General features: G+C 44.1%; 1 protein-coding gene across 1 annotated transcript in view; it reads right to left on the bottom strand.

The window, feature by feature from the left end:
• Positions 1–523: 523 nt before the first annotated feature.
• LOC137144877 (cytosolic phospholipase A2 gamma-like) overlaps positions 524–11,649 on the bottom strand; it is a 31,068-nt gene continuing 19,942 nt past the window's right edge. The window contains exons 11-14 of the mRNA XM_067535362.1: positions 6,055–6,146; positions 3,641–3,795; positions 2,254–2,422; positions 524–722 (exon numbers count right to left, since the gene is read on the bottom strand). Of these exons, the coding sequence (XP_067391463.1) occupies positions 556–722; positions 2,254–2,422; positions 3,641–3,795; positions 6,055–6,146 (583 nt within the window). The 3' untranslated portion in view covers positions 524–555. The remainder of the gene's footprint in view (positions 723–2,253; positions 2,423–3,640; positions 3,796–6,054; positions 6,147–11,649) is intronic.

Raw genomic sequence — 11,649 nt, 5'->3', positions numbered from 1 at the left:
AGCGGTAGAAGATTCCTCTTCCAATCCCTTCTCCCTCTCAGGCAGTGAGGGGATTTGACCTAGGGTCTCCTCCAGCCCAGGTGAGTCCGCTAACTCCTGGGCTAACAGTTATGAGGGAGATCATCTTTCTCCTCAGGCCCCACAGTGAATGAGGCAGAGGAAGGCCTGTCCTTCCCGGGAATCATTTGGGGCTTAGGCATCTGGACACCAAGATGAAGGCTGCAGTGCACATGCCCGGAGGCAGAAACAAAGACAACCAGGGAAATTTTACTGCAAAAACTTAGGTGCTGAGGGAGTTTAGGTGCTACAGGTTTCCGCGGCGGCTCGGCAAGGGTTTTGTGAATCCCAGTGGTGCCTAAATCTGGAACTTATGCACCAAAGGTGGCAGAGAGGTGCCTAAATCCCTTTGTGAATCTAACCCAAAGAAACTAACCCCTCCCTCATGAATTTAAATTCTCAGTGGTCACCGTGTACAGCATTGTGGCAAATGTGCCGTTCAGGGCCATGCACAGATTTTCTGCCCTTCAGGAACACGAGCCAAACAGAGATGTGGTTTTAAAACTCCTTGGTGGAGGAGGACACAATCTGCTGGATCTCCTTCAGAATCACCTCCCTGTTGTTGGATACGTTCATCTTTGATCTCATGAGGAGTTGTTCGACATCATCATCTGGGTAGGACCAACTAAAAGTGGAAAACCTATTTCTGAAGTCTTCTATTTCACCTAGGAAGAAAAGGGGTAGGTAAGTGCCAAAGAGAGGAAAATAGTGGTACTTGTTTTACACTTTTACTGCTCCCAGAAGCATAGAATACAGGCATTGCTAAAGAGGCAGGAGAACAACATGGCCAAGTGCTGAGGTTTTCACAGAGTCACAGAAATTCTGGGCTGGAAGGGACCTCGAGAGGTCACCAACTCCAATTTCGTGTGCTGAGGGAGGATCCAGTGAACCTAGACCAACACTGACAGGTGTTTGTCCAAGCTGGTCTTAAAATTTTCTGATGGGCATTCCACTACTTCTCTTGGAAACCTCTTCCAGAGCTTAACAGCCCTTAGCGTTAGAAAGTTTTTCCTAATAGCTAAACTAAATCTCCCTTGCTGCCAGTTAAGCCCATTACCTCTCATCCTACCATCAGCGGACATGGAGAACAACATATCAACAACAGCCCTTAACATATTTGAGGACTGTTATCAGGCCCCCTGTCAGTCTTCCAGTCACTCACAATATTTCATGTTTTGTTCAACAAAGCTCCAGCTCCTGGAGACAAGGGATTAGGTGAGGATCTCAGTTTTGATTTATATTTTGAAAAGGAATTTTCCACTCCTTAGGTTTCAGAGAAAAAACTGGAATTGTGACACTAATGTACTGTAAAGGCTCAGAAACCAGAAAACAAACAGAAATAACTAAACATATTGTTTTCTTTAAAAGTTTATGATTTCAAACCCATCTCATGCTTTTAAGGGAGCCTATCTATCTATCTATCTATTTATCTAGCCCTCACAGGCCCTGAAAGAGTCAATGTGGGCCTTATGTTACCAGACTGCACGTGGAAGGAGAGCCAGACTTCACTGAAGATGAGTCCCAGCTGGGGAGGGAGCTGGGTGATCTTCATGAAGGCAGGAGTTTCAGAGGAGAAGGGGCCTGCAAGGAGGACTTCTCTCTGGGTTAGGGAGTGGAGAGACCTGGAAGAGCATTAGGCCGCTGCGACTGTCCCCTGAGTGTGGAAATCTGGCAAGAGGCTATGAGAGACAAAGCAGCCACCTGGAGCAGGCGCCAATAGTAAGCCCCGATAAAAGGGCAGGATTTGGTAGAGTGGGAGGGCCGGGTTCCCCTAACAGCCACTGGAGAAAGTGGTGTGAAGTCCTTGAGAAGGGGAAGGATGACTGGAAGTCACAGGGCCTAGAGTTTGTGCCAGAGACCTGATATAGGAACATTGGGAAGGCCTCTCTTCTCTGCATTTATCTGAGCACATGTGCGGGGTTCAAGCTAGAGGCACATCTGGACGCCTGGGATGGGGCAGTAGTGCACATGCCCAGAGACGGAAACGCAGGCATTGAGAGAACTTGACTGAAAAAACGTAGGCGCTGAGCATGTTTAGGTACCTACAGAGTCTGGGGGCATCTGACTGGGGGTTTTGTGAATCCAAGGGAGGCCTGAATCTGACATTTAGGTGGTGAAAGTGGCAACGAAGTGCCTAAGTCTCCTTTGTGAATCTCTCCTGTAGAGTTTTAAAAGTGTGGTTTAAAATTAAGTTACCGGGACAATTTTTGTTGTTGAAGAGCGGGAAGTGCATGACAGTGGGCATGTCCTTTCCTTTGAAGATGTAGCAATCAGAGGGGTTATCCGTGTCCTTCAGCTTCTCTACATCTATCTTGGGAAATGGGATCTGGTTTTCCTCACAATACTTGGCAGTTTTCTTGATGGTCTGGGAAGGAGGGAAAAGTGATTTTAATATCTATAAATAGATAAATAAATAGCCATCTCTGCTAATAAAATATGGCACCACTAATGTGGCCATGCTGGACAGTTAAAAATACACCTAGCTTAAGGTATACAAACGTTCCAAGGAGCCTCTAAGGAACTGACTAATAGACGTCCTCCAATGGAAACCAGACACGAGCCTGTTGCCATATTTCTCTAGCCAGAATCTTTGAGTAACAAATTACAGCCCCATTCATATACTACGGCTGAGATTTGCAAAACCTGCTAAAGGATGTGGGTACCCAATTAAAATTAATCTCTTAAGTGGCTTTGAAAACCTCAGCCCAAGGTAGTATGCAGGAATCAAATCCAGACTTCCCACTCCAAAAAGGCAAGTGTTGGAATTTGTAAAAAAAAATATTCACCTATAGCAGTGGTTTTCAACCTCTTTTTATTTGCAGACCCCTAAAAAATTTTGAGTGGAGGTGCAGATGTCTTTGGAAATCTTAGACATAATCTGGGCGCCTCAGGGTTCCGTGGACCACAGAACAACTAAAGTGCACTAAATCTATAGGAAAATTTGTTTTCGGTATAAACAAAGTAGCAAATTGTTGTAGTAGCTGGGGCCACAAGAGGGAGACAAAAATCACATCTGGACCATGGGCGATATGTGACGTTAGTGAGCCTGCAGAGTTGTTGGAACTTAGTTCACATTTCCACTGATCCCATCTCCTCCTGTGGGGTGCTCTTGGTTCCATAGGTACCAACAGAAATAAAAGTGTCCAAACTGATTCATTAACATTTAGGGCATCAGATAGGCTTGTGATACACATAAGGGCACACCTGTGAGTAAGAAGTTGCCCTTCTTAAACAGAAAAAAACAGAACTTTAAGGAACTAAATTCAGAAATTAAGAGAAGTCACATATTCTCTTGACTAGACCCGTGGTTGGTCACACTCCCTTACTCCGAACACAAGTGAACTTTCAGATAATAAGGGAGATATTCCAAGTGGAGCCTACACCACCACAAGCATCGAATTGTGATCATATAGCATCTTCAGGTAATCCAACTTACTGCTGCTAACAACAGCGTAAAATCATTGGGTCATGGGTCAAGTCCTGCGTATTTATGCAATGCTTGATCCTGACTGGAGTTTTGGGAACTTGATTCTTGATCCTCCCCGGGGCTTTGAGAAACATCACAATAAATAACAATAGTTACCTCAAAAGGGTGCTCATTGCTGAAGTCAAAAGAGAGGATCAGTTTCACTTTCCTCTCTGGACGCAGGACGAGGGGGTAAGCAGAATTGATGGCAAGGCCGGCATCGATCAAGTGGATGACTTTGTCCTTGGCCAAGCCACTGAATTTGGGGTCACCTGTGAAAATGCATCCAAGTGTTGTTTGAGGCTCTGATTTTTCCTAGGTGTCACGTGAGATAGGTGCCCAAATTCCACTGAAATTCCATATGCATTTTAAAGGCGCCTAAGCTGGCAGATGAATTACGAGTGGGATTTGCTAAGGCATCTAAGCAGGTTAGTCACTGTCAGGAATAAGGACCTGTAGCTATCCCTGCTTAATCCCCCAGCTGTCTAACGAGTACAGCTGGGTCCCAGCTAATCCGCCTGATTAGCCCAACCGCCCGACTGGCTGCAGGGATCTGCAAACCTGCTCCTATGTCCAGTGGCAGGGTGCTGGCGGCTCAAAGCATTTACCCATGGCTGAGATAGCTCCTGCACCAGCCCTGTCTCCAGCCTTGTACCCGCCTTGCCGTGCTCCAGGTAACCGGCTCTCATTCCTGGCCACTACTTCCGCCCCTGACATCTGACTCCGCTTCTGACCGTCAGTGCCAATTCCTGGTTACTGACGGCTGCTCTAACCACTAGGCCTGACTCCTGCTCTAACCATTGGACTTGACCACCCAAGGACTGGTCCATGGAAGGCACCTAATTCCATTTTAAATAATGGGAGTGAGGTGCCTAACCTGCTTGGGTGATTTGTAATTACCACAGGGGATGGTAGGTGTCTAACGATGAAGAGAGAGGCCCAGCAGCATTTACAAAAGTGCCCAGGACCCAGATTGTTATAGCTAATTAGGCTGTGCTGTGCTCCGTGCCTAATATATTTAGGAGCCTAAATCTCAATGTTCAAAAAGGGATTTAGGTGCCTACATCCCATTGAGAGACCATGGTCCTAAATCAGTTAGGTGTTGTAATTCTGATCAGAGGAACGTCTAATACATTAACAATCTGGGCCTAGGTGTCCAACTCCCATTAAGCCCAGATGACTATCAGTACCTTTAGGCACAAAAGCCTTGTCCTTAGGCTTCATGAAGTACCTCTCCTCTAATTTTGAGAAATTAGCCTCTAAACAGGCTGAGTAGCACATGGGTGTCATCAATAAACACATATTGGAAGGACCATTCAGTATTTCTCCATTTTCGGAGAATCCCGGCTGCCTTTTAAGAAGTTCTGACAGTGCAAATTCAGCCTCATACTAAAACCAGGCATGTAACAGAGTGGGCAAACACAGCAACAACACACTGACAATCATCTCTCCAAAGAAAAGCCCCACATTCCCTTCAGTTGCATTTTACGTCCCTTTTATTTACTTTCCATGAACATTCAAAAAGGCAAACAGAGCTGGTCAAAACATGAAAAAAAGACCTCCTCCCCCCAAAAATTTTGAAATTCTGAAATTGTTTTCATTCCACAGGGACGGAAGCTGACTCGTTTTCTGGTTTTCATGAAGAACAATGACACAGACTGCAACCCAGTAATTTCCCAGAAAGTTTTGATCCATTTTTTCCATGAAAAAGTTGATTTTACCAAATAGCCATTTTCCATTCACAATCAAATATCATTTGAGAAATGATGAGGTAACTACTGCTCTAGAGAATACCTCTTGCCTTAAAGATAATTGTGACTCCTTGTAATTTCATTCTCATAAAATCTTGTGAAATATGTTTCCACACTAGCTCTCAATCAGCGGTGTGTGGATAATGCAAATTAAAAAATATTCAGAAAAGTTTGTTTGAACAAAACCCAAAAATTTCCTATATTCTGCTACTTTTATTCTTTCTCATGCACAAGAACGTTTGTAGGGCAGAGATAATTGTCATAGTCCTCGACACCCTTCCTCTCGGACCTTGAGAAAGTCATTTCTCTTTTTTGTTCCTCCGTTCTCCACCAGTTCAATGGGAATAATAAGAGTTCTCTGTCTTGCTGGAACTTCTCAGCTGTCATGGGGCACTCAGGTTATATTGCAGTGCAGCACTGCTAAGTATGCAGGTTACTAGATATAGAATTGGTGAAAATTTTAATGATACTTACTTCAAAGTTCTTCGTGGGCTATAATATAGCCATCTCGTCATGCCCTTTGCTGCTCCTAGTGCCGATATTACGGTATATACGCCCCTTCCCAAGCCCTTGAAGACCATTGGTCTGACCCAATATGGCTGTTCTTATGTTCTCACCCTCTGGTGCCCCCTGCAGCCCATTCTACAACATAGCTGCCCTTTTCTCATTGCTTTCTGGTTAATCTATTGACTGTCAAACCAGAACTTTGAAAAACAGAGCAATTCACACCCTGGGTGTACACACAGATGCGGAAAGTGCCTTGAAATGCATTTTGCTTACAACATTGGAACAGGAAGTTATTGGTGCTCCCCCATCTCCAATGGCAGATGCAGGTAAAGATTTTCCACCACATTGTACACGCACTCGATACACTTCCTGTTAGGCAAGAAAAATAAGAATAAAAACTCAAAGCTGAAACTAAGTAAAAAACAAAAACTAGAGGAAACATGTTCTTCCTTTTTTCTCTCAGTTGTTATTAGCAGTGAGTGGGGGCAGAGATGGGTATTTGCTGATCCAAAGGCATTTAGGTTGCCTAGTGCCCCTGGTAGAGTAATTGTAATATATTCTTCTCCTGGGGCTGCTGTACTCGGACGCAGCGGGGTGCCTTTTCATTTTCCAGCTCCCAGACTGCCTGTCGCAGACTTTGCTGCCAGAACATCATGCTGCGGGGAATGGGACAACCACCCCGACAATGGATATTTCTGCACATTTACACAGACGTAACTGAGGAGCAGCTTTGGTATGATGGGTCCTGGAATGGGGAAGGGTTTTGAGGAGAGAGCAGCACCCGTTTGTGGTGCAAGGTGGTGTGGTACGGTTGCCCTCGTTCTCCCAGGGGCCGAGCGCTTTTTCAATGCGGTGGGCACAAAATGGCCGCCCGGAGTCCCACCAGTCTTAAGATGGCGGCCGTTTCGCTTCTGCCCCGTCTTCCTTCTGGCCTCTGAAGGCCGAGCAGTGCCTTCTGGACCATAGGCTCTAAGGTGGGGGGGAGGGAAGTGAAAGACCTCTTCTCCCAGAAAAGGGGGAAGTTCCCTGGTTGGGCCAGGGGCGGTCGGGGTAGGGGTTGTCTGAGCCCGCCCTCTTCTTTGGACACCAGCCCAGAAACCCTGGCTGACAGCAGTGGTTGGCTGCTGCTGTAAGGCACTATGCAAGTCTCTTCTCTGGGCTGCTTCCCTACCCTGGTTTTCATCGGGGCTGAGTAGCCACTCCAACGGGCAAATCCCAGCCTTTCTCTGGCTCCTGCCACTCACAGTTCTCCTTCTCCCGTTCTCCAAACTCTCCAAAAAAAAGCCCTTATATCTTATAGCTTATATCTGCTCCCAGGCAGTTCTTAATTGGTCTCAGCTGACCCTAATTGGTCTCAGCTGACCCTAATTGGTCTCAGCTGGCCTTAATCAGCCTGGAGGAAAAGCTGCACAGAGAAATCTCACCTGGAACTGGTTGGAAACATTCCAACAAAACATTTTTTTACATTTACAAAACATTTTTCTGCCTCAAAGACTAGGACATGGACCTCAGCTAGCTGGTAGAGATGCAGGGCCAGATATTCAGCTGGTGTAATACAGAATAACTCTGCTAAAGCCCACTATGTACATCTGTGAAAATACGGTCTTTAGCTTGGATAAGACAAAGGCAGTGTTGTCTGACTGGGAGTAACTCCAAAAATACAGCAGAGATACTTTACGCTTCTTTGACTGAGCGGGTGTGTCGGGCTATTGTGACTCACCCGATGAAATTAACCGGCAGCCAATTTAATACAAACAAAGTTAAATACTTTTCTCACACCATGCACAATTAATCTGTGGAACTTATTGATGTGAGATGTTGGAAAGGCCAAAAGTAGAAGTAGGTTAAAAAAAGAATTAAATAAGTTTGTGGGGGATAGGTCCAATGGCTATTAGCTAAGATAACCAGGGAGGTAACGCATGCTTGAGGCAACCACAAACCTCTGATTGCCAGAAGCCAGGAGGGGAAGTCAGAGGTAGATCTGTGCAAAACTGCCCTTTTCTGTACATTCCCCCTGGGAGAGGGTGAAAATGAACTAAGAAAGGACACAGCAGTGTGTAGGAGAATGGACAATAAGAGGAGAGGTAGTGGAGATACCAGTCTACTAGGTGATACTGATGGTAGAATGACTGTGCCAAATGGGGTAAGGAATGTGAGTGAAGCCAAACAACAAACATTAAGAACGTGTACACCAATGAGAGGTGCTTGGGGAACAAAATGGAGGAACTAGAGCTACTGATGGAGGAAGAGAAACCAGATATTATAGGGATAACAGAAACATGGTGGAATAGTAGTCACTACTGGAGTACAAGTATTGAAGCTTATGTGCTGTTTAGGATAGATAGAAATAAAGGCAAAGGTGGTGGAGTAGCATTGTATATCAATGATGAGATAGACTGTAAAGAAATTAGAAGTGATGGAATAGCTAAAACAGGGTCTGTCTGGGAGAAAATCACGTTGGGGAAGAAAGCTGCAGGAGCTTCCCCTCGTATAATGCTTTGTGTGCTACAGACCACCGGGATCCGATTTTGACATGGATCGACACCTCCTTAATGTTTCAATGAAGTAAATACTGCTGGGAACTGTGTGATTATGGGAAACTTTAACTTCCCAGATATAGACTGGAGGACAAGTGCTCGTAATAATAACAGGGCCCAGATTTTCCTGGATGTGCTAGTGGATGGATTCCTTTACCAAATAGTTACTGAACCAACAAGAGGGGATGCCATTTTAGATTTGGTATTGGTGAGTAGTGAGGAGTGTAGGAGAATAAAGAGTTAAATGCTGGACAAGTGGTCAGGTCTAAGCTACAGGAAACGGGGTCATGGCACGGGGAAACCTTGTTCCTGTTACTTGGTGTGAATTCTAGCTAGAGTCTGTTATCTCTCTTCTTTTCCTCCCTTCCTAGCCATCTGCGCAAGGAATGAGGCTATTCCCCGTCCTGCTCCAGGCCGCTTGTGGGAAAAGAGCATTATCTTCTTTCTTTCCCTTGCATATTGTATACTTTAAAGAATGTTACTAGGTTTCAAGGTAACGTGCCTACACTCTGTGAAATAATCCTGTAAACAACAAACAGGGGCGAATATAATTGTATTCATCATGTAGTTAATATTCATTTTATAGGTGTCAATGTAACCAAATAAGGGTCTATGGGGAGTTGCTGGAAATGTATACAGTTACATACTGGTATGGATAAAAGAATTGTAAAGTAACCCCCTCGTTTATCACTCACGGCGTCGAGATGGAACGAGCAAGCAATAAAGGGTTCCATCTCCCCAATCCACTCCCGGGACAACCTGTTTGGTTATTTCTAACCAGGACCTCATAGAAGAACTGGTTGTAGGGTACAACCATGGTTCGAGTGACCATGAGTTAATTCAGTTCAGACTAAATGGAAGGAAAAACAAAAACAGATCTGTGGCTAGGGTCTTTGATGTCAAAAAATGTTAAAAAAAAATGATGTTAAAAAAAAAATTAGTTAGGGAAGTGGACTGGAGTGAAAGGCAGAGGAGACTTGGAATTCTTTCAAGTCAAAGTTGCAGAAAATATCTGCAAGTACCTACTTCTTGGAGGTCAGAAGATGTAGGAATAAAGTGAAAAATGCCAAAAGCCAAGTAGCGTTGGAGCTTGCAAAGGGAATTAAAACCAATAGTAAAAGGTGGTATAGCCATATAAACAGGAAGAAAACAAAGAAAGTGGGACCGCTAAACACTGAGAATGGAGTGGAGTTTAAGGATAATCTAGGCATGGCCCAATATCTAAACAAATACTTTGCCTCTGTTTTTAATGAGGCTAATGAAGAACTTGGAGATAGTGGCAGGAAGGCTAATGGGAATGAGGATATGGAGGTAGAAATTACTACATTCAAGATAGAAGTCAATCTCGAACAGTTTAATGGGACTAATTTGGGGGGCTGGATAATCTCCAGTCAGGAATATTAAAGGAACTGGCACATGAAATTGCAAGCCCGTTAGCAAGGATTTTTAATGAATCTGTAAACTCAGGGTTTGGACTGTAAGACTGGAGAATTGCTAACATAGTTCCTATTTTTAAGAAAGGGAAAAAACGTGATCCAGGTAACTACAGGCCTGTTAGTTTGACCTCAGTAGCATGCAAGGTCTTGGAAAAAATTTTGAAAAAGAAAGTAGTCAAGGACATTGAGGTTAACTGTGATTGAGACAAAATACATCACAGCTTTACAAAAGGTAGATCGTGCCGGACCAACCTGATCTCTTTTTTTGAGAAGATAACAGATTTTTTAGACAAAGGGAATGCAGTGGATCTAATTTACCTATTTCAGTAAGGCATTTGTTACGGTTCCACATGGTGTATTATTAATTAAACTGGAAATGATGGGGATTAATATGAAAATTGGAACTTGGATAAGGAACGGGTTAAAGGGGAGATTACAACAGTTCATACTGAAAGATGAACTGTCAGGCTGGAGGGAGGTTACTAGTGGAGTTGCTCAGGGATCAGTCTTGGGACCAATCTTATTTAATCTTTTTATTACTGACCTTGGCACAAAAAGTAGGAAGGTGCTAATAAAGTCTGTGGATGACACAAAGTTGGGAGCTACTGCCAATACAGAGAAGGACCAGAATATTATACAAGAAGATCTGAATGGCCTTGTAAAGTGAAGTAATAGAAATAGGATAAAATTTAATAGTGGAAAGTGCAATGTCATGCAATTAGGGACTAATAATAAGAATTTTTGCTTTAAGCTGTGGACACATCAGTTGGAGGTGACAGAGGAGGAGAAGAAACTGGGCATATTGGTTGATCACTGGATGACGATGAGCCGCCAATGTGATGTGACTGTGAAAAAAGATAATACGTCCTAAGATGCATCAAGCAAGGTATTTCCAGTGGAGATAGGGAGGTGTTAGTACCATTATACAATTGTACCATTGTACATTGTACCATATACAATAGTACCATTATGCTGTTGAGACCTCATCTGGAATACTGTATGGAGTTCTGGTCCCCCAGGTTTAAGAAAGATGAATTCAAACTGAGAAAGGCTACTAGGATGATCCGAAGAATGGAAAACCTGTCTTATGAGAGGAGACTCAAAGAGCTTGGCTTGTTTAGCCTAACCAAAAGAAGGTTGAGGGGAGATATGATTAGTCTCTTGAATACGTCAGAGGGATAGATACAAGGGAGGGAGAGGAATTATTTAAGTTCAATGCCAATGTGGACACAAGAACAAATGGATATAAACTGCCCATCAGGAACTTTAGACTTGAAATTAGAGGAAGGTTTCTAATCTTCAGAGGAATGAAGTTGTGGAACAGCCTTCCAAGGGGAGCAGTCAGGACAAGAAACCTAGCTGGTGTCAAGACAGAGCTTGATAAATTTATGGAGGGGATGGTATGATGGGACAGCCTTATTTGGCAATTAACTGATCTTTGACTACTAGCGGTAAATATGCCAATGGCCTGTGAAGGGATGTTAGATGGGGTGGGTTCTGAGTTACTACAGAGAATTCTTTCTTGGGTGTCTGGCTGATGAGTCTTGCCTACATGATCTGTGTTTAGCTGATCTCCATATTTAGGGTCAGGAAAGAATTTTCCTCCAGAGCAGATTAGCAGAGTCTCTGGGGATTTTTTGCCTTCCTCTGTGGCATGGGGCACAGGGCACTTGCTGGTGGATTCTCTGTACCTTGAAGTCTTTAAACCATGATTTGAGGACTTCAATAACTCAGCCATAGCTTAGGTGTCTATTACAGAAGTGGGTGGGTGAGGTTCTGTGGCCTGCCTTGTGCAGCAGGTCAGACTTAATAATCGTATTGGTCCCTTCTGACCTTAAAGTCTATATGAATCTGGTACCAGCCTGTCAGAGACAGGGTAGTGGGCTAGATGAACC

Source organism: Emydura macquarii, unplaced genomic scaffold (genome assembly GCF_026122565.2).
Source record: "Emydura macquarii macquarii isolate MOO-44397 ecotype Brisbane River unplaced genomic scaffold, CSIRO-AGI_Emac_v2 contig_3487, whole genome shotgun sequence".
Taxonomy (NCBI): domain Eukaryota; kingdom Metazoa; phylum Chordata; order Testudines; family Chelidae; genus Emydura; species Emydura macquarii.
The sequence above is the reverse complement of the archived record's forward strand: the minus strand, read 5'-3'. Positions and strand labels throughout refer to the sequence as shown.